General features: G+C 46.0%; 1 protein-coding gene across 4 annotated transcripts; it reads left to right on the top strand.

Moving 5' to 3' along the window:
• The first annotated feature begins 748 nt into the window (after nt 1-748).
• LOC118116371 (echinoderm microtubule-associated protein-like 6) lies at nt 749-22,437 on the top strand. Of its 4 annotated transcripts, none has more exons than XM_035168065.2 (43): nt 749-3,537; nt 3,738-3,897; nt 4,266-4,364; nt 4,615-4,683; nt 4,781-4,966; nt 5,577-5,712; nt 6,595-6,796; nt 6,885-7,022; nt 7,361-7,617; nt 7,756-7,962; nt 8,496-8,663; nt 8,840-8,946; nt 9,026-9,126; nt 9,221-9,407; nt 9,476-9,581; nt 9,657-9,750; nt 10,508-10,608; nt 10,786-10,988; nt 11,153-11,264; nt 11,344-11,471; nt 11,636-11,777; nt 12,506-12,658; nt 12,729-12,860; nt 13,221-13,309; nt 13,395-13,562; nt 13,639-13,840; nt 13,954-14,080; nt 14,211-14,289; nt 14,357-14,486; nt 14,562-14,660; nt 15,222-15,242; nt 15,337-15,351; nt 17,652-17,825; nt 18,061-18,269; nt 18,365-18,522; nt 19,168-19,282; nt 19,553-19,741; nt 19,821-19,993; nt 20,087-20,249; nt 20,556-20,659; nt 21,285-21,438; nt 21,517-21,617; nt 21,701-22,437. In XM_035168065.2, the coding sequence occupies exons 1-43, from the start codon at nt 3,341-3,343 to the stop codon at nt 21,723-21,725; spliced, it is 5,880 nt and encodes a 1,959-aa protein (XP_035023956.1). In that variant the 5' UTR covers nt 749-3,340; the 3' UTR covers nt 21,726-22,437. The 4 variants fall into 4 exon arrangements, with proteins under 4 accessions (XP_035023956.1, XP_035023947.1, XP_035023958.1 ...); XM_035168056.2 differs by having other exon boundaries at nt 7,753-7,962; XM_035168067.2 differs by lacking the exon at nt 15,337-15,351 and having other exon boundaries at nt 7,753-7,962.
• Nucleotides 22,438-23,053: the final 616 nt, after the last annotated feature.

The following is a 23,053-nucleotide window of genomic DNA, read 5'->3' as shown; positions in this document are numbered from 1 at the left end:
TGTGTGTCAACATTACAGAAAGTGTTTACACTCCTGCTCCTTCGTACACAACAATGCTGTTTGTAAAACAAACCAACAAGCATGTTTATTTCCTGTTTGACCTGAACGTGACTACACACCCCATCATGCACTGCGGCTCCTGATTCGTGAATCCACTGCGCTAGAACCAATAGGGCGGGAAGCTGCCGGAGATTAGCGCCAAACAGACCGGAAACTAAGAGTTTGACCTTCAAAATAGTTGGATTTAATATCTTGTCACACAACGATAAATCAGAATAAAGAATGAATCAATAAAAACCACAGATGATCTGTGTGATGTTTTTAAATTATTAATGAGTTTTCTGCATTTTTCACATTAATCACAGAAACTTTTTCTTGACTTAATTCAAATTATATTGAGGAAGAATTAAGACGGAAAATAATTATAATTATTCATTCTATTAACATCACAAATGTATTAAACACGCACAAGCAGAAATAGTTTTTTAATTTATTCTTATTTGTGTTTTTTATCAGTGAACTTCAGGAAACTACAGTAGTTTTAGTTGTAATACAGTGGGCCTTTGTTGCCCCCTTGTGGTTGAATTACTTTATGTTTTTACTGTAATCTCTTGTATTAGTTGTACTTTCTCGGACCAAATATTATTGATGCTCAGTATATTATTTTCATATTCCGCACAGGATCAGTGTTCTATTTTGAAAGTGACAACAGGATGTGTTGTTAATTCTTTCCGTCTTGACCTTGCCGCTGATCCCTGAGATTTCCGTTAATATTCCGTCTTTCCTTCACCGTTTCCCGTGTCCTCCGGTTGTCTGCGGCACCGGGAGCAGCTCCGGGTGCGTGCCGGGCCGTGGCGCCTCTCCTCCGGCTCAGAGCCGCAGCAGCAGTCGGTGTGTGATGGAGCGGATGCGGGTTTTCTCCGGTGATAAAGCGGCGGTGTAATCTCCGGATCCAGCATCGAACAGACGGCGCCGGGATTTTCTGTCATTTCCTCCAGAAGCTTCAGTTTGAATGAGGTTTTCAGTTTGAGCTGCGGACCCTCGGTTCATGTCCGGGTTCTGCTCAGGAACCAACATGTGCTCCGAACATTATTCTGAGCATTTTATTCTGAAATCTTACCTTCGCGTCTTGTGACCTTCAAACAGAATTCTGGGAATGTTCCGGTTTGGATCAGAAAACATTCTAACAGAACGTCCTCTGCAAAACGGTTCCTGGAGGTTCCTGTTGGTTCCTGAAGGTTCCTGGTGTTTCCTGAAGGTTCATATTGGTTCTTGAAGGGTCCTATTAGTCCCTCTTGGTTCCTGAGTGTTCCTCTTGGTTACTGGTGGTTCCTGAAGGTTCCCGAAAGTCCCTGAAGGTTCCTGTGGGTTCTTGAAGGCTCCTATTGTTTCCTCAAGGTTCCTGTTGGTTTTTAAGGGTTCCTGTTGTTGCCTGAAGGTTCATCCTGTTTCCTGAAGGGTCCTATTGGTTCCTGTTGGTTCCTGAAGGGTCCTATTGGATCTTGAAGGGTTCTATTGGTACCTGAAGGTTCCTGTTGGTTCTTGAAGGGTCCTATTGGTTCCTGAAGGTTCCTGTTGGTTCTTGAAGGGTCCTATTGGGTCCTGTTGGTTCCTGAAGGGTCCTATTGGATCTTGAAGGGTCCTATTGGTTCCTGTTGGTTCCTGAAGGTTCCTGTTGGTTCTTGAAGGGTCCTATTAGTCCTGTTGGTTCCTGAAGGGTCCTATTGGATCTTGAAGGGTTCTATTGGTACCCGAAGGTTCCTGTTGGTTCCTGAAGGGTCCTATTGGTTCCTGTTGGTTCCTGAAGGGTCCTATTGGTTCCTGTTGGTTCCTGAAGGGTCCTATTGGTAGCTGTTGGTTCCTGAAAGGTTGTTTTGGTTCCGGTTGGTTCCTGTTAGAACTGTTCTGGTCACATGTAAAGAACCTTTCAAGAACCATGTAATGATACAATAATAAAGTCACATTCTAGCTTTTTTAACCTAAAACAATGAACACAAATATTTTAAATATTGAATCTGTACAAATTTGAATAATGACGTGTTTAGACTTTTAATGTCATTTAAAGTCAAATATCACAGATGTCAAAATTACAAAAAAGATATTTTACAAGATTATGAAAAATGGTATTGAGCCCTGAATAGTTTTCCTATAATGTGTAAGAATATTGTCTCATCGTCATTTCAAAAATTAAACACCTTTAAAAAAAAATACATAAATATATTTTCCTCATGAAACTGCACAAATGATATATTATTTGTTGAAAAGAGGTAAATTTCAACATTACTGTGGTCAAACCTTTTCTTTCAAATCAAAACCGTACAATTTCCTGACAGTTCCACAAAAATTCAGTAATTTCAGTTTTTAAATCAAAAAGTTTTGGATACATTAATATATATTTACATTGTAAACAAACAGTAACAAATTATTCAGATAAAATAAACGTGTTTGTTTGGTGGATTTTTAAAAAACTACTGGATTTTAATTTAGTCGTCTGATAATAAACCTTTTATTAAATGTTATCAAATGATATTATAATGTTCTTAAAGTAACAGTATATTAATGAAATTAACAATCAGATGAGCTGCTTAATTCAGATGAAGTTTTGAAAATTAATTAATTTAATTAAAATGTGTGTATATAAAGTGATTTAAAGAAAATATATTGTTTTTGTATCTGTAAACTCAGATTTCCTCCAGTGTCATATTTGTGTACGAACTCGAAACAAGATTTTAAAGTGATCGATTGATCAATGTTTGATATTTTACCTCAAACCTTTTCTTTAGGTTACGATGATTTAGGATTTAACGATATCTTGTTTCCTACGAAAAAAATCTCTAACAAAATATAGATGTTAGTATGTTTAGATTTTTTTTAACCTTTCATACATTTACAACAGAATTACATTTATTTTTGTATTTTTATTTCTCCTCAGATTAAACTTGTTTTATTCGAGCTCTAGTGATTTAATTGTTCGTTGGACAAAGTTAAAGTACAACACAAGATAAACACGCTCACTTTATCTCCAATGGAAAGTTTTTACAGTGAATCTTTAATTCCATGTTTCCTCAAATTCTCAGTGTCGTCAGTTTGAAGCACAAATTTGTGTTTTTAGCACAAGCTGCAGTTTGGAATCATGGGAAGTGTAGTTGGATGTTAAAGAGACGGCAGTGACGGACCACAGCTCCCAGCAGCCTTGGAGTTGGATGAAAGAGGATTGGAACGTTTTGGTGGCAGATGCGACATCAGTCTTTGATCTTCTCAGAACAGATCAAACGGAGAAGACGCTAGTTTTTAATTTCTTTCCCGGATGTTTACATCACGTTCCCGGTTCTGACGGAACATGTCGGATAAGACTGCTCCTCGGTGTCAGCTGAGGCTGGAGTGGATCTACGGATACAGAGGTCATCAGTGCCGGAACAACCTGTTCTACACCGCAGGAAAAGAAGTGGTGTACTTCGTGGCCGGGGTTGGTGTTGTCTACAACACCCGAGAACACACCCAGAAGTTCTACCTGGGACACAACGATGACATCATCAGGTGAGGAGGTGTACCTGCAGTCGCACTGTCATTGATCAGCGGAGAAATCCAGATAAAAAAGTCACGCGATATATTTTGTGTTTGTTTTGATTTAATGAACAACAACAACAAGCAGTTAACTTCTTAAATGATACATATGTCCCCCATTAACACCCTGACTATCTGAAGTTTTCTTTCTGTCCCACCCCCCCCTCCCCCAGTCTATCGATCCATCCAGATAAGGTCCAGGTGGCGACGGGTCAGGTGGGTAAGGACCCGTACATCTGTATCTGGGACACGTACGCCATGCAGACCGTCTCCATCCTGAGGGACGTCCACACACACGGAGTCGCCTGTCTCGCCTTCAACTCTGACGGACAGGTGACACCCGCCCCCTCGTGATGATGTATCACTGGTCACATGACTGAGTAACTTCTATAGAATCCCTGTTGGTTGGTTCCACCTCGTTAAACGTGAACGTTCGTTTCTACTGTTTCACCTTCAGCTGATTTATGAACCAAACATAAATTCTGAGAATAATTGTTGATTCATTATTGATGAAAATTTGTTAAATACACATAAACTGTAAATGTTGAGAAATACTGAGGCTCCAGGAAGCTACCCTGAGGAACTCCTCCATATTAACTGTAAATATATGATTATATATACTGTATCATACATCGGTTTACCAACGCTAGTGTCCTCCCATTATGTGTTTTGAATGTCAGTTTTTTCTTGGTTTGTCGTAGCGGCTGGCGTCGGTCGGTCTGGACGCCAAGAACACAGTGTGTGTTTGGGATTGGAGGAGAGGAAGAGTTGTCGCCACGGCGACCGGACACTCGGACAGAGTACGACTCTTCATTATTCACATTTAAAGAGACAGATCAACTCATCCTGTGGTTCAAAGAGGAACTGAAAATCATTATTTTATTATATTAGCTTCATTATTAATTTTTTATTGATCAGAAATGTGTTTTTATTTTGAGGATTTTTAATGACAAAACTATAAAAACTATAATATCGACATGTAAGAATTTAAACGTAAGTACAGTAATTCACAACAAGGTCTCAGGTTCACTGATGATGATGCTCCTGCAGATCTTTGACGTGACGTGGGATCCGTTCCAGTCCAGTCGACTCGTCAGCTGTGGAGTCAAACACATCAAGGTGAAACAGGAGCATCGTATTAATCCAGTTTAACGTGTTTTCATTCAAAGTCGTATTTATCACATGTATAATATACAAACTGTGTGTGTGTCTGTAGTTCTGGATTCTCTGTGGAAATGCTCTGACTCCAAAACGAGGGATCTTTGGGAAGACGGGCGACCTGCAGACCATCCTGTGTGTCTGTGCAGCTAAAGACGAGCTGACGTACTCTGGAGCTCTGAACGGAGATGTTTACGTGTGGAGAGGAGTCACTCTGATCAGAACTGTACAGGCTGCACACGGGGTAATAAATCACACTAATCCATACCTGGTTCTCTTTCACACCTTGTTTGGTTCAGACCTAAATATCAGAGCGGTCCAGACCAATGCACCAAGTCCGACCAGAAGAGGAGTTCTGGGTCTGGATCAAACTGAACCTGGTTCTGTTGGTTTGCAGTGAAAACACTTTGTTGGATAGTTTGGACCAATCACAGGAAGTAGAGACAGAATTAAACAGAAGAAGAAGAGGAAGCAGCTGCAGTCTTCACCTCCGACGATAAAACGTTTGAACAACAAGGACGTTCATTTGGTTAAAATAGTGTGGTGTACTGTGTCGTGCTGTGGAGTACTGTGGAGTACTGTGGAGTACTGTGAAGTACTGTGAGTAGAGTACTGTGAAGTACTGTGGAGTACTGTAGAGTACTGTGAAGTACTGTGAAGTACTGAGTACTGTGGAGTACTGTGCCTGAAGGTGCTGATGCTGCGAGTGATACTATCATGATGTTACTATGGCAACCAGATGAAGCTTCATTCATGTTCTCCATTTAAACAGAAAGACTACCCCCCCCCCCCAGGAAGAGGCAGCGAGGCTGATGGGAAATCCTTATTTTGACTGTTTTGTATTTGTCGTGCAGGCAGGGATCTTCAGCATGCACGCCTGTGAGGAAGGATTTGCCACCGGAGGACGGGACGGCTGCATCAGACTGTGGGACGTCGACTTCAAACCCATCACCAAGATCGACCTGAGAGAGGCGGAGCAGGGATACAAAGGTCTGGACTCCGTCATGTATGTCAGAATAAAACATGATCGCTATCAGATCCACCAGCTGCTGCATCAGGAGTCAGGTCCCTGGTCCCTGGACCTCAGATTTGGTTTTGCTCTGTCAGACTGAGACACAGGAGCTGATCTCCGTCACGGCGACAACATTCACAGAATCACTTTCTCTTCGTCATTTGCCTTCAAAGCACATTTTTCGTTTTGTTGCCAAAATACTTTAAATGGAGCTGAATTCATTTTATTTTGAAAAGTTGTGAACTTGGGTCAGAAGATTGTGTCAGTTGTTTAACAGATAGTCGACATGTGATGTATGAAAAAATAACATCAGTTCAGTAAATCATTCAAACTTATATATAAACCACACACGTGAACAGTGATGAAGAAAATTCAGTTTAATAAAATGTTCAGTGCAGATAAACCAGGGAGGATGAACACAAAGTTTTCTAACTTCACTCTTCTCTCCGCAGACAATAAACAGCTCTGAACACAAACTATTATAAGTGACAGAATATTGTAGAAGAGTTTGAGGATGACTCACTAACGACGAGGACTAATCCTGAAGTATCAGCACAAGAGAACACAACATTACAAACACACGTTTACAACAGGGACTGAACTGTTTGTATGAAAACAACATGTGACTGCATGTTGGGCGTTACAGGGAAAGATCTCCGATGTTCTGTCAAAGTCTTTACTTGGTTCTGATTCTGAGGTTTTCATGGTTTAAGGTTTTAAACACGTGGACCATGACTCTACTGTGTCAGGAGATGAAAATGAAACCTGTTTGTTTTCAGTCAAACCTCGAACAACATGAGCGAAATACTGCTGCTGCCGTGAAGTGTTGGTCTGGTTTGAGTGTACGTTTTCTGTTTTAGGTCTGTCGATCCGCAGTGTTTGCTGGAAGGCTGACCGGATCCTGGCAGGGACTCAGGACAGCGAGATCTTCGAGGTCATGGTCCGAGACAGGGACAAACCAGTTCTGCTGATGCAAGGTCACAGCGAGGGCGAGCTGTGGGCACTCGACCTGCATCCCAAACAACCGGTCGCTGTCACTGGGAGTGACGACCGCTCTGTCAGGTCAGTCGGACCCACCGACACCACTACCTCAGCTCTGCCGCCAGGCGGCGTATTCTCCGAGTTCATCTCTGTCCTGTCTGTCTCTCAGGCTTTGGAGTCTTCCTGACCACACTCTGCTAGCTCGCTGTAACATGGAGGAATCTGTTCGTAGTGTTTCCTTCAACAACGACGGCTCTCAGCTCGCTCTCGGCATGAAAGACGGATCCTTCACCGTGCTGCGTGTCAGGTGACCTCTCTTACTCGGGCTAGGGTTTGGTTACTTTGGTTAGCTAGAGGCAGTTAGCTACAGTAGCTTACCCTGGAGACCAAGGGCTCTGTTCCCCTTCTGTGAAAAGTAAACTGACTCAGCAGTTATGTAGATGACACCCAAATTTAGCTTGTGTGAGGCTAAGGGCTCCAAGGACTGAGCCTTGTGGAACTCCACACATCGTATTGGTCCATGTTGGTGGAGAGTTGCCGTTGTTTTGAAACTGAGTACATTTCGGGTTAAAAGACAAAGATTTAAACCTTATTGAGAAAAACTAGACTTAACATGAATGTGAGATAACAAACGTTTTTCTTCAGGGACATGACAGAGGTCGTACACATCAAAGACAGGAAGGAGGTGATCCATGAGCTCAAGTTTTCTCCAGATGGTTCCTTCCTGGCGGTGGGATCAAACGATGGGCTGGTGGATATCTACGCCGTTGGCCAGCGCTATAAGAAGGTGGGTGAGTGTTGTCGTTCCACCTCCTTCATCACCCACTTGGACTGGTCGGTCGACAGTCGCTTCCTGCAGACCAATGACGGTGCTGGAGAACGGCTCTTCTACAGGATGCCAGGTACCGCACTGAAACTCAGTTTCTTTTATTTTTATTGTACTTATACTTGCCTGCCTTGACTTTTAACCATTACACTTACTTACCTCCTAAAGACCAGTGACCTCCTGACCTTTTAACCTTGTCCCTTGTCCTCAGCAGGTAAGCTGGTTCCTAAAGAGGAGGCGAAGGGGATCCACTGGATGACGTGGACGGGCGTTGTTGGGGCTGAAGTGAATGGTATATGGCCCAAATACTCCACCATCTCTAATGTGAACTCTGTGGATGCCAACTACAGCAGTGCTGTGTTGGTGACTGGAGACGACCTCGGCCTCGTCAAACTCTTCAGGTTCCCCTGCCTGAAGAAAGGTCAGTGTGGTAAAGTGACTAATGAAACTGCAGCAACATTTCAAGGCACCTGTTTAGTAACTCAGTTACCTGAGGTTTCACTGGAGGAACCACAGGAATGAATTTAGTTATTGGGCCCAAAATGTTGTTTCTCTTTTTAAATCTGTAAATCTTTGATGGAGCAGGAACTTAAGGGGAACCCCTGATTCTTTGATTTAGTAATTTACAAATGTCGAAAGTTGAACCATTAGATTTTGTCTAACTTGTGTCTGTCCTGGGAGACGGATCCTCACATGTGTCTCTGAGGTTTCTACCTTCTTTACCTGTTAAAGGTTTTAGTAGAGTTACTCTTGTTGAGGTTAAGAACAGAGGACGTCTCACCTTGTTAAAGCCTCGGAGACAAACTGTGATTTGTGAATATGAGTCTATACAAATACAATTTGATTGATTGATTGATTTTATGAGGGAGAGCCAAGGATTCAAAATGCTGCTGGACTCCAGTATGTCCTTCATGTGTCAGTTCCAAGATGATTCTTATCTCCTTCTTCTAACAGGAGCGAAATTCAAGAAGTACATTGGTCACTCTGCACATGTGACCAATGTTCGCTGGTCCAATGACCTGCAGTGGGTGGTCAGCACTGGTGGCGCTGACCACGCAGTCTTCCAGTGGAGATTCCTGCCTGAAGGCGTCATGAATGGTGTTTTGGAGCCGCTTCTACAAGGTAAGACCAAGATTTACCGCCTCCGCTTTATTTGTCCCATATAACGACCTTGTTCTGGAACAAGTTTCATTTGTTATCCTCAAACTAAACCTGATTCATCTGCTCTGTTATCTCTAAATAACCATGTAACGCTAACATGCCATTAACGAAGTGTTTTCTCTGGGCGGTGTCTTCAGAGGGTTACGCTGACTCCAACAGTGGTGAGTCGGACTCGGACCTATCGGACGTCCCAGAGCTGGACTCGGACATCGAACAGGAAGCTCAGACGAGCTACGAACGCCAGGTCACCAGGAGATAAACACCATCACATGCTGTAAATAATCCCTGAAAAACCTGTCTGACTCACCTGTCTCCCTCTGCAGGTGTATAAGGAAGACCTGCCTCAGCTGAGGAAGAAGCTGATTGGCTCTCTGAAGCGGCAGAAATCTCCGGAGGAGGGGCTTCGTCTGCAGTTTGTTCATGGGTAAAATCAAAAGGATCAAACAGACGGACTTTATCATAACAAACAGGTTTTCTCAGACTTTTATTGTGGCGGTCCTGTTCTCTATTTTCTGAAGGTATCGGGGGTTCGACTGTCGTAACAACCTGTTCTACAGTCAGACGGGCGAGGTGGTGTACCATGTGGCCGCAGTCGCCATCGTTTACAACCGGTTGCAGCACAGTCAGAGGTTTTACCTCGGCCATGACGACGACATCCTCGGCCTCACCGTCCACCCACTCAAAGACTACGTGGCCTCCGCACAGGTACAGACTGCAGCAGGTTAATGTCAGACTGGCTGAGACTGTCTCTGATTGGCTGTCTGTGTGCTCAGGTGGGCAGAGACCCAGCCGTCCACGTTTGGGACGTCCAGACCCTGAAGTGTTTATCACTGCTGAAGGGACACCACAGCAGAGGAGTGTGTGCCCTGGAGTTCACAGGTACGTCATCACGGTCGTCACACCTGAATCACAACTTCTCCTCATCACCTCATCATGATTCTGTGTCTGTTGCAGCCGATGGGAAGAGTTTGGTTTCAGTCGGAATCGATGATTGTCACTCCATCGTTATTTGGGACTGGAAGAAAGGAGAGAGGCTGGCCAAGGCCAGGTACACACGCCTGAACACAACACGCCTGAACACAACACGCCTGAACGCAACACGCCTGAACGCAACACGCCTGAACGCAACACGCCTGAACACAACACGCCTGAACGCCACACGCCTGAACACAACACGCCTGAACACAACACGCCTGAACACAACACGCCTGAACGCAACACGCCTGAACACAACACGCCTGAACACAACACGCCTGAACGCAACACGCCTGAACGCAACACGCCTGAACACACCACTCCTGAACACAACACGCCTGAACGCAACACGCCTGAACGCAACACGCCTGAACGCAACACGCCTGAACACAACACACCTGAACACAACACGCCTGAACACAACACGCCTGAACACAACACGCCTGAACACAACACGCCTGAACGCAACACGCCTGAACGCAACACGCCTGAACGCAACACGCCTGAACGCAACACGCCTGAACGCAACACGCCTGAACACAACACGCCTGAACGCAACACGCCTGAACACAACACGCCTGAACACAACACGCCTTATACAAACAAGCCTGAACACACCACACCTGAACACAACACGCCTGAACACAACACGCCTGAACACACACGCCTGAACACCCTGAACACAACACGAAGCCTGAACACACCACACCTGAACACAACACGCCTGAACGCAACACGCCTGAACGCAACACGCCTGAACGCAACACGCCTGAACACAACACGCCTGAACGCACCACGCCTGAACGCACCTGACGCTTTGTGTTGTTCAGGGGCCACAAGGAGAAGATCTTCGTGGTGAAGAGTAACCCCTTCAGGATGGACAAGCTGGTGACTGTGGGGATGAAACACATCAAGTTCTGGCAACATTCAGGTAAATTCATGCTTCGTCCATTTTCCTCATTTCATTCCTCCAACTCAAGACGAGAGGAAGGAAACGTGTTGTCAGAGAAACAAACCATCACACCTGAGTCACAGGTATCCAACATTATAGTAGAGCTGTTTCCCCTGAAGGTACATAATAAAAAGTGTGTCCGTCCTCGTCCTGCAGGGGGCGGTCTGACATTTAAACGAGGGATATTTGGGAACCTGGGGAAACAAGAGACCATGATGTCTGCGTGTTATGGTCGATCCGAGGACCTGGTTTTCTCCGGAGCCACGAACGGAGACGTTTACATCTGGAGAGACACAACTCTGATCAAGACCATCAAAGCCCACGACGGCCCGGTGTTCGCCATGTGCTCCCTCGACAAGGTTCCATCCATCCCTTTTTAGTTTCTTTTAATGACATTGTTTCATTTATTGACTCTGAACTTTCATATGTTCAGTCTAAAAATAAATGGTCAATAAATAATAGAATATCTGAAGATCTGTGTTTTCTTTTCTTCGTTGCTTCCTGTGCTGCGTTCACTGTCCAGGGTTTTGTGACGGGGGGGAAGGACGGAATCGTGGAGCTGTGGGACGACATGTTTGAGAGATGTTTGAAGACGTACGCCATCAAGAGAGCCGCTCTGTCTCCGTCTTCTAAAGGTGCCGCTCACCTGCTGTCACACAGCGTTTACGTTCCTGTCATCTCCTCTGTGTTTTCATTGTTGTGGTTCTGGTCCAGGTTTGCTGCTGGAGGACAACCCGTCCATCAGAGCCATCACCCTGGGACACGGTCACATCCTGCTGGGAACCAAAAATGGAGAAATCCTGGAGATCGACAAGAGCGGACCCATGACCCTGCTGGTTCAGGTGAGAATGACGGATTTGAGGTACAAATATTCATCTGTGAAAATCTGGATCAAACTTATCCAGATTGTGTGTGTGTGTGTGTGTGTGTGTGTGTGTGTGTGTGTGTGTGTGTGTGTGTGTGTGTGTGTGTGTGTGTGTGTGTGTGTGTGTGTGTGTGTATTCAGGGGCACATGGAGGGCGAGGTTTGGGGTTTGGCGGCTCACCCTCTACTTCCTGTCTGCGCCACCGTCAGTGACGACAAAACTCTGAGGATCTGGGAGCTGTCAGCCAATCACCGCATGGTCGCTGTCCGCAAACTGAAGAAAGGTGAGAGACGAGGAACAAGTTACTGCTTGTACACCTGTGTGTTACCTGTGTGTACCTGTGTGTTACCCGTGTGTAACCTGTTTACCCGTGTTACCTGTGTGTTACCCGTGTGTTACCCGTGTGTTACCTGTGTTTACCTGTGTGTTACCCGTGTGTTACCTGAGTGTTACCCGTGTGTTATCCGTGTTACCCGTGTGTTACCCGTGTGTTACCGTGTGTTACCTGTGTGTTACCCGTGTGTTACCCGTGAGTAACCTGTGTGTTACCTGTGTGTTACTTCGTGTTACCCGTGTGTTACCCGTGTGTTACCCGTGTGTTACCCGAGTGTTACCCGTGTGTTACCCGTGTGTTACCCGTGGGTTACCTGTGTGTTACCTGTGTGTTACCCGTGTGTTACCCGTGTGCTTACCCGTGTGTTACCCGTGTGTTACCCGTGTGTTACCTGTGTGTTACCTGTGTGTTACCCGTGTGTTACCTGAGTGTTACCCGTGTGTTACCTGTGTGTTACCTGTGTGTTAACCTGTGTGTTACCTGTGTGTTACCTGTGTGTTACCCGTGTGTTACCCGTGGTTACCCGTGTGTTACCCGTGTGTTACCTGTGTGTTACCTGAGTGTTACCTGTGTGTTACCCGTGAGTAACCCGTGTGTTACCTGTGTGTTACCCGTGTGTTACCTGTGTTACCCGAGTGTTACCTGTGTGTTACCTGTGTTACCTGTGTTTACCTCAGGGGGGCGGTGCTGTGCCTTCTCTCCTGACGGGAAAGCCCTGGCCGTCGGTCTGAACGACGGCAGCTTCCTGGTGGTGAACGCCGACACTCTGGAGGACATGGTGACTTTCCACCACCGCAGAGAGCTTATCTCCGACATCCGTTTCTCCCAAGGTACTTGAACCCACTGCACAGGTGTGACCGGTGGTTGTGCGGCGGTGGGTCACAGCTTTGTGTGTTTCAGATGCAGGGAAGTACCTGGCAGTGGCGTCCCATGATTCCTTTGTGGACATTTACAACGTCCTGACCAGTAAGAGAGTTGGCATCTGTAAAGGATCCGGCAGCTACATCACTCACATCGACTGGGACTCCAGAGGTGAACTCACACACCTCACAACACACCTGTACTGATGCTAAGCTAACACACTGAGCTCCCCCTGACAGCGCAAACTGTTGAGTCTTTAATCACACTCGTACGTTTTCAATCAACATCTCACACTGACGATTAAAGTCCGAGGGATTCTGAGAGGGTTACATGCTAACATTAGCATACAAGTGTTCCTTTGGTGTCATTTCTAACACCTGGGATGTTAGCATCATTCTAAATATTAGCATAATGACATTAGTGTGATAAGAAGCTAAAATCCACACATAACATTACAGACTAAATGCACACGCTAACTACACGTCAGGAAAGCGTTGACTGTGCCTCGCTAACAGCATTAATGTTTTTAAGGTAAACTACTGCAGGTGAACACCGGAGCTAAAGAGCAGCTGTTCTTCGAGGCTCCACGAGGACGTAAACAGAACATCAGTGTGGCTGAGGTTGGTTTTATTTTCTTTATGTTCAGGTGTTCTTCATCACGTTGTTTCTGTTTGTACGAACACTCGCGTGTTTCTGTGTTTCCAGTTTGAGAAGCTGGATTGGGCGAGCTGGACGTCAGTCCTGGGTCCGACTTGTGAGGGAATATGGCCGACGCTCAGCTTCGTTAATGCTGCCTCCCTCACCAAAGATCGCAAGCTGCTCGCCACCGGAGACGACTTCGGGTTCCTCAAACTGTTCAGCTTCCCGTCCAGGGTGAGACTCTGACTCTGTCCTTTATCAGATCACGTTTTTTCTCACTCTGACTTTTTATGAAACAATACAACCTCAGGGCCAGTTTGCGAAGTTTAAGAAGTACGTGGGTCACAGCACCAACGTCACGAATGTCCGATGGTCCAATGACGACTCCGTGCTGCTGTCAGTGGGCGGGGCCGACACAGCACTGATGATCTGGAGCAGAGAGCCACCGGGACACAAAGAGAGTAAAGCTGTGGACAGCGAGGAGTCGGACGACGACACTGAGGAGGACGGAGGTAAAACAAACCTGAGAGCAACACACAGAGAAGGTTGTAGTTCTGGGTCTAGTTCTAGCTTCAGACCTTCAGCTCCTTCATTGTTAGATGTTGTGGACATGTTGTGTTTTCAGGTTACGACAGCGATGTGGCGCGGGAGAAGGTGGTGGACTACGTCACAAAGATCTACTCTCCCAACATCAGGAACATGTCAGGAACCAAACCTCACCTGCAGCACAAAGAGCTTCCTGTGGAGGAGAGGTACCGAGTCAAATGATGAATACACAACACGATACTCCACCACATTCCTTCTGGGTTTGATCCTGGACACACAATCATTTACAACTTTAATCTGAATAGTTTCTGAACTTTGCCACTTTGTCCCGTTCAGGCCTCCAGTGAGTCGAGCGGCACCACTGCCGGACAAACTGCTGAAGAACAACGTGACCAAGAAGAAGAAGGTGGTGGAGGTCAGTACCAGGTCTCGCTCAGTCCTCTGACTCCGGGCGTCGATTCAAACAGCCGTTTGTTTTTCAGGAGCTGGTATTGGAGCACGTCTTCGGGTACAGAGGCTTCGACTGTCGCAACAACCTGCATTACCTCAACGACGGTGCTGACATCATCTTTCACACGGCCGCCGCTGTGGTGATCCAGAACCTGTCCGCCGGTCGGTGAAACTCTCAGACTGGGCTTCTTACGATGAATGTTGCTGTTGTTACACTTTTGCTTCCTGTCCTGACAGGAAGTCAGAGTTTCTACCTGGAACACACCGACGACATCCTCTGTCTCACTGTCAATCAACATCCCAAATACCAAAACATCATCGCCACGGGACAGATCGGTGAGTCACATGACAGGAAGTCAACTCAGCTGCAACTGACAGAACCTCCTACTAATGTCTCTTATTATCCACGAACATGGACACGTCTCATCCTGCAGCCCCCCCCTGGAGAAACACGCAGTGCTAACGTCAGTCTGCTGGGTCGACATGTCGCAATACAGTGCGACACGAAACAACATGTTCTGACACAATACGTTACAATACGACAAGTTATGAAGCGAACCATGATATTGTCGGGTACTATATGATATGATACAACACAAGATACATCACGATATGTGACGACACAACATGATGTGATATGATACAACATCGCACAACACAACCCGATACGAAACGATACGATAGAACACGACATAATACGAAGTTTACGATACAACACAATATGACACGTCATTGTCCTTTGAGGGACGACAATCAGAATCTAAACTTCTGTTCAGATGCGTGGCTGGAACGTTGATCATCATGTTGTTGTCCTGCATGAATCAGCTGCTTTTTGCCCATCGCACTTCTTTTCTTTTCCACTGCTTCGTCATTGTCACCGCTTCACGCCATCACCAGGTGACATCACCGACCTGCCAGGTAAGACTCACTCATCACTGATCCATTCACGCACATGATTGTGTTCACGCTAACTGGTGTTTAACCTGTTGGTGTCGTTGCTCTCGGTGTTTAGAGGCTGAAGTGTCCGGTGAGTATCAGCAGAACCCCCCCCCCCCTTCAGAGACCACGTCTGCACTGATGTGGATTCAGATGAAAACGCTGCGTCAACGTGTTTCTCCACTAAAACTGGTCAATGTCACCAACTTCTACAACCACAGCGACCAACATGAGTGTGAAGGAATAATAATAATTGTTATTATTATCATCAGAATACATTTCTTCCATCATTTGGTCCCACGACATCACAAACAAGTTCCACACTTCGGACACATGACACCAGCTGAGCTGTTGCCATAACAACTAATTTGTCTAAGCTAAAGACAAACATGAAACTTTGAATCAAGTGGAAGATGATATTGTTTTTGGCAAACTAATTGAATTATATATTTTTTGAATCATTAGCGTTTTCGTGTTTCTCCACATCAGTGCGAGCGTGGCAGGACGACGCCTTGTTCACAGCCTCGCATCAGCATGTTGAACTCGAGTGTCTTTTGTCTGTGGTGTTTGTGAAAGTGATTCTTGTTTTCTATACGATAAACGCCAGGCGCCAGCTACGCCAGGCGTGGCCAACGCCAGGCGGAACGCCAGGCGAACGCCAGGCCGTGAACGCCAGCCGAACGCCAGGCGTGAACGCCAGGAGCTGAGCAACGTCAGGCGTGAACGTCAGGGCGTGAACGTCAGGGCGTGAACGTCAGGGCGTGAACGTCAGGGCGTGAACGTCAGGGCGTGAACGTCAGGGCGTGAACGTCAGGGCGTGAACGTCAGGCGTGAACGCCAGGCGGAACGCCAGGCCGAACGCCAGGCGTGAACGCCAGGCGTGAACGCCAGCGCGCAGGCGTGAACGCCAGGCGTGAACGCCAGGCCGTGAACGCCAGGGCGTGAACGCCAGGCGTGAACGCCAGGCCGTGAACGCCAGGGCGTGAAGCAGGGCGAACGCCAGGCGGAACGCCAGGCGGGAACGTAGCGTGAACGCCAGGCCGTGAACGCCAGGCGTGAACGTCAGGCGTGAACGCCAGGCGAACGCCAGCAACGCCAGGCAGGGGGAACGCCAGGCGTGAACGCCAGGCGTGCGTCAGGCGTGAACGCCAGGCCGCGAACGCCAGGCGTGAACGCGGGGCGTGAACGCCAGGGCGTGAACGTCAGGCGAACGCCAGGCGTAACGCCAGGTGAACGCCAGGCGTGAACGCTGTGGGGAACGTCAGGGCGTGAACGTCAGGGCGTGAACGTCAGGGCGTGAACGTCAGGCGTGACGACGCTGCTCTTCATCTGCTCAACAGAATCCTGTTATAGTCAAGATCACATGGAAACATCTGGTTCAGAGCAGAACATCTGAAAAACTCACTGTTTCAAACCTTCGACAGATATTCCTGATGATGATGTTTTATTAATAGAACACGTTTAAGTTAAATCACAGTTAACTCAATATAATTGAGAAGACTCCAAACCAGTTTTTAATCTGGGCCTCCTACTGGAGAGATTCACAGAGATCCCAGTTCCTTTAGTTCTTCAAAAACAAATAGAATCATTTTTTAAAAAGCTTAAAGTAATGTGACGGTTTCAGGTGGTTTACACGACTCATCTCAACATCCGACTCGTTTGAACTTGTGTAGACTTTAAGAAGAAGGAAGTCCTGTGTGATCATGACCAGATGTGTAGATACTGTGGTTGTAAATGTGTGAATACAGAGAAGCAGTTCAGATTTTCCTGATTCGCAGTGACTCAGCAGTTTTGCTGTGTTGAATCAGCGTGTAGCACCGGTCCCCTCCTGCTCCTGAACAACATGAAAGTCCTTAACGTCTTGTTCCATTGAAACTCCATACCATTGTTCCTTTGGTTCCACTTCACCTTTAGTTCAGCAGCTCCTTCCTGCTCACTTCCTAGTTCTTCTTCTTGGTTCGTTGGTGGGTGACTCCTTGATTCTGAATCTTTCTATTTTCGGCTGTTCCTCTGTTCTCGTTTGTTCACAAACCTTGAAACAGCTGTTTGTTACTTTCCTTAAATCCTTGGTTCCAAAGATGCTAAGGCCCTGGGCTGTTCAACACCTCAGTTCTTTGGCTCCTTTCACATTAGGTCCTAGGCACCACAGTTATTGGTATTAACTCGTACTTGATGCTTTGCCATCTTTGGTATAAACTGTGGAACCTCAAGTGGGACAATAAAGAACCTTGAAGATGCTGTGGTCCTTGTCCTCTCAACACCTTAGTTCCTTGGTCCAGTGGTTCCTTGCTTTCCCTGCCAGTGTAGACCCTCAGGTCCGGGGCTACATGCTGCCTCGGTTCTTCGTTTCATCGGGTGTTTGGTTTCTACGGTTCTCATTTCTGCTCACAGGCCTGTCGCCATCCATCCATGTGTGGGACGCCATGACAAAGCAGACGCTGTCCATCCTCCGCTGTTCCCATGCGAAAGGTGTCGGCTATGTCAACTTCAGCGCTACAGGAAAGCTGCTGCTGTCCGTGGGAGTGGAACCTGAACACACCATCACCGTGTGGAGGTGGCAGGAAGGTACCACACATTTTTTTATGTAATTTTCAAAATACATAAATTATTTTACTTTCAAAAAACCGGACACATGATTGTTCTTATAGTAGAAGTATGAAAGGAAACAGGAAGAGGTTTATTTCATTTAACAAACTTAAAGGAACTTTATTCTGGATCCACAGTTCTTCTTAGAACCAGGTCTGGTTAAACACATTACAATGAATGTTCCACCCCGGCTGACCTCTGACCTCTCTGCCAGGCACCAGGGTGACCAGTAAAGGTGGCCACGCTGAGCGCATCTTCGTCGTGGAGTTCAGACCCGACTCCGACACCCAGTTTGTGTCAGTAGGAATTAAACACATCAAGTTCTGGACTCTGGTTGGAGGTTCACTTGTTTACAAGAAAGGTGTGATCGGCTCAGTGGAGGACGGCCGCATGCAGACCATGCTGTCTGTGGCGTTTGGTGCAGTAAGAGACACTTTTTTACATTTTTAACTTAAATCAAAATGTATAAATCTCAAGTTTGTCAGAATTAGATGCAAGTCAGTATTTTTCTAATCCAGAACAACCTGACCTTCACTGGTGCCATAAATGGAGACGTATTTGTGTGGAGGGAGCACTTCCTTGTTCGGGTGGTGGCAAAGGCGCACAGCGGTCCGGTCTTCACCATGTACACCACCCTGAGGGACGGACTCATCGTCACGGGCGGGAAGGAACGACCGTGAGTTCTCCGAAATCAAGGCATCATCTGAGCAGCTGGTGATCCCGTCATGACTGGAGGCAGGAAGTGGACCGACACCACAACAGGAAGCAAAAGAAAGATGATGTTACCAGAGTTGACTTTGTCTTCTAGTTCTAAATAAAAAGAGTTAAGACTCACAGATTCTGTCTCCACGGGGACGGAACCTGTGACCCTGTGGTCAATATCAGTATTGAGTTGTGCAGTAACCAGAACCGGTCACATCCTGTAGAACAGCGAGGTGTCGATCAGCAGCTGATGATGAGGTGCTGCCAGGTGCGCTGCGTTTATCTGGAACAGGAAACCAGAATCATTCTTCCTCCTTCAGAGGACAAACAATCTCAACACTGAGGAATGATGCGTCCACACAGACCTCCGACAGTCCTCCTGGGATCCACATGAGTGACAGGAAATCAGTCAATCACATCTTATTTTCACTATTGTCTCATTAATCTGAACAAGGTGCGACGTCCTCTGATGTTTAAGGAAAAACTACAAAAAAAACCTTTTAATAGGAGAAACTTCAGAAGTGTAACATCAATAAAATAACAATTTTTACAACATGAATGAAGAGGTGAATCAATAATTCAAGCTAAACAGCATGATTTTTGTTGGTGTGTTCCTCAGGACTAAAGAAGGGGGCGCTGTGAAGCTGTGGGACCAGGAGATGAAACGCTGCCGAGCATTTCAACTGGAGACGGGTCAGCCGGTGGAGAACGTCCGGTCGGTCTGCAGAGGGAAGGTGTGAGAAGGATAGAATGGATTCAGCAGTATTAACTGAAAACTGTGTGATCAGTGTCTCATGCACTTGGATCCAAAAGGAGAAGAACATTCAGCTCAGTGAACCTGTCCTGAGAATATTGTGAATTTAAATAAAAGTAATTTAAAATGTTCGCAGTAACAACCCATTTTAATCAAGTGGTTCCAGATGTTAGAGACACTTCAGAGACGTTGTGGGTAGAAGGATCTTGACTGACGTCTCTGACTCGTCTCTTCATTCTCGGTGAATCAGGGGAAGATCCTGGTGGGAACTAAAGATGGAGAGATCATAGAGGTTGGAGAGAAGAATGCAGCCTCCAACACAATGATCAACGGCCACACTCAGGGGGGAATCTGGGGTTTGGCAACTCACCCTTTCAAAGACGTCTTTATCTCCGCCAGTGACGACGGGACCATCAGGATATGGGACCTGGCTGATAAGGTGAAGATTGAGCTGAGAATCCGATCTTCTTCTTCCCCTGGTGTCAGTTTTCATCTTTCCACTTCTCCTTCTCTCTCAGAAACTTCTCAACAAGGTGAGTTTGGGTCATCCTGCCAAGTGCACGTCCTACAGCCCCAACGGAGAGATGGTTTCTATCGGCATGGAGAACGGCGAGTTCATCGTCCTGCTCGTCAACTCCCTCACTGTCTGGGGCAAGAAGAGAGACCGCAGCGTCGCCATAGAGGACATAAGGTAAAAGGTCAGGACGTTGGTCAGGACATCAGTGTTACACACTTGTGTTTTGTTCCTCAATCAATTCAACCTGTTTTTCCCCCCGTGGTTCAGGTTCAGTCCAGATAACCGGTTCCTGGCAGTGGGTTCAGTTGAAAGTGCTGTGGATTTTTACGACCTTTCTCTTGGACCGTCCCTCAACCGGATCGGTTACTGTAAGGACGTCCCCGGCTTTGTGATCCAGATCGACTTCTCTGCGGACAGCAAACACATCCAGGTTAAAGATTGAAAACCTCCGCTCACTCGTAGCTGATGTTGACTTTTCGTGTGTCTCAGTTTGTGAGTTCAGACTCTTTCTCTCTGCAACCAGAGCTGCTCAAATGTGATTGGAACACAAACCAGAAGCTTTTACACATTCTTTTTATTCACAGGAAGAATCTGTTAATGGGTTTATTATTAGTTTTGTGGCAGATGCAGTTTGAACTGCTCTTAATGTTCTTGTTCTGGTGACCTTTGACCTTTTTTCCTCGTGGCTCAGTGTAATGTTGATGTAGCAGCTGAAGGTTTTCCTGTTCTGCTCCAGGTGTCCACCAGCACCTACACCAGGCAGGTGCATGAAGTTCCCTCAGGGAAGATGGTAACGGAGCAGTCCATCATAGAGAGGATCACCTGGGCAACCTGGACCAGGTGAGGCTGGTCCACAGATGATGATGTGGGGACTCGCTGCAGAGCTCAGGGAGGTTCTGTGGTTCTCCGACATTAGAACAGTGTTGGCTTTAAACAATGAACTTCAGAGCCTCACAAACTTTAGAATCAATGCACTAAATGTAGAACTTCGGAAATTAACTTTGGAGCTCAAGTGTAGAACTAAGGGAACGTCTGTAGATCTTGAAGAACATAGTGTGAGGATTAGGGAACAAACTGTAGGACGCACAGAACTGGAGATGTTTTCAGACATCAACTCTGTAGTTAGTGTTTGTGAAGCAGCAGCAGGTTGTCGGGTCCGACTCGTTCACAACAACAGGAACATGTGGGGAACATCCAGGCGAGGGGCGGAGCCTGTAGAGCAGCAGGAGGCGGGACATGACGTGTATATATATATATGTATATATATATATATATATATTCTGCTGTGGAAAGATCAGTGTTTTTGTGTTTGTTTCTTTCACGTTTTAGAAACCTCATCATTTTACTAGAGGGCTGCAGGAACATGTGAGACTTGAGTTCACGTCTGGAACATCTGTCTTGCTCCTCAGTAGAAACAGCGAGGCAGTGGAGTCTCTCAGATATTGATCAGTGTTTTTCTTTCCAGCGTCCTGGGGGACGAGGTTCTCGGGGTCTGGCCTCGTAACGCTGAAAAGGCGGATGTGAACTGTGCTTGTGTTTCCCACGCCGGCGTCAACCTGGTGACAGGAGATGACTTTGGTCTCATCAAGCTCTTTGACTTCCCCTGCTCCGAAAAATTTGTAAGTGAACTTTGCAGCCGAAAGACTTGGATGAGTTGGATGTTTGTGTGACCTCATCAGCTGCTGATGTTTTTACAGGGGAAACACAAGCGTTACTTCGGTCACTCTGCTCATGTGACTAACATTCGCTTCTCCTGTGACGATAAATACGTCATCAGTGCCGGCGGCAGCGACTGCAGGTGAGATCTGAATTAAATATGAAAGAGCAGAGACTAACTGAGTGGTTTCAAACCTTCATTCTTCTGTTTCCTCCTGTTTCCAGTTTATTTGTGTGGAAATGTCAGTGAGTCTCGACGTCGTCTTCTCTTGTGAGACTGGATTCACCTGAGCCTTCGCCTGATCACAGCAGACAGGAAGTGTGAGCTGACCCGGGTGCAGACGACTTCTACTGTCACGTCTTGTAAATCCAGATGTTTTAATGTGAAACTGATCTCAAACGTTTGAGAAAGGTGAAGGAGAAACGTTTTTCCGTTTGACCTCGGTAGGGAGGTGGTAGCTGTTTGATGTAGCCGTGTTTCTGTTTGTCGGGATGTGCCTTCTTCACAAAGTCTGACCAAACATTTGATACAACTTTATTTATAACGTTGGTGCTATGATCAGAGGTCATTAGGGCTTTTACAGGTACGGAAGATAAACAGTGTCGTTGTCTCGTTTGTTTTTGTAACTCGTTCTGTCTGATGCGGATGAAGAAGATGATGATGATGATGATGCAGAGTATTACAGTGAAGTAGAATAAATTACATCAAGATGGATCTTTGTTTGATCCCAGTTATAAAACCGAAGAAACAGAAAAACTTTTTTTTTAAATGAAAGAATTCTACCTCAAAACAGATGAAGTGAAACTGAATCATATTTAAGGTAGAAAATATTTATTAGAATTAAATTGTGAGCAGAACATGAGTGTGGACGACCTTCTCATCTTTGTCTCTCCACAGGGTGGCGCTATGTTTTTTTCTCTGTATTTATCTGCTGTAGAAATAAATAAAAAAATGAAAATGACTTTGTAACGTCTTGTTTTAAAGGAAAATATCATCAAAAAGTTTTGAATGTTTTATCCTGAAGTTGTTCATCAACACAAACGTGTTTCTATAAACGTGTGTGTTTTGTGTAGATTAGGAAACTAAATTTAATACCGAGGATCATTCAAGTTCACTTTGACCGTCACTAAAGACGACGATATTTCTCCTGAAAATGTTAAGTGGTTTTTATTTCTTCACGTGATTTAAGTGATCCGGTCTGTGTCGTGAAGAAATGTCGCCAGATGAGTCCGTTTGTTGTACTACACAACTTCACCACTAGATGCAACTGAACCCTCAGCACCGAACATTACCGGTGGAGTTCCACAGGGTTCAGTGTCGGGTCCCATGTTATTTCACAGAGGCTTAAGTCGAGAAGCTAATCCTGGTGGAGTTGAACTACAAACACTTGGAGACATGGTGACTAGTCTCTGTGCGTAGCATCCGGTCCTATCCTAACAGTTCATGTTGGTGTTTTCAGAAGTTGGTGAGTAAAGGACTGAAGTTTGTTTCTGAGTCAGCAGCTGCTAATGCTAATGTTAGCTAGTGATAAGAACTCACAGCTGCTCAGTGGACGAGTTGAAACTCACCTGATCAGT

This window comes from Hippoglossus stenolepis, chromosome 2 (genome assembly GCF_022539355.2).
Source record: "Hippoglossus stenolepis isolate QCI-W04-F060 chromosome 2, HSTE1.2, whole genome shotgun sequence".
NCBI lineage: Eukaryota > Metazoa > Chordata > Actinopteri > Pleuronectiformes > Pleuronectidae > Hippoglossus > Hippoglossus stenolepis.
The sequence above is the reverse complement of the archived record's forward strand: the minus strand, read 5'-3'. Positions and strand labels throughout refer to the sequence as shown.

Bases quoted from the DNA above. Each gene is read 5' to 3' on its own strand.
- LOC118116371 (XM_035168056.2), top strand. From the start codon at position 3,341: ATGTCGGATAAGACTGCTCCTCGGTGTCAGCTGAGGCTGGAGTGGATC. The intron at 11,778-12,505 runs GTGAGAGACGAG...TGTTTACCTCAG, and splicing joins TGTCCGCAAACTGAAGAAAG to GGGGGCGGTGCTGTGCCTTC. The intron at 21,618-21,700 runs GTGAGATCTGAA...TCCTGTTTCCAG, and splicing joins GCCGGCGGCAGCGACTGCAG to TTTATTTGTGTGGAAATGTC.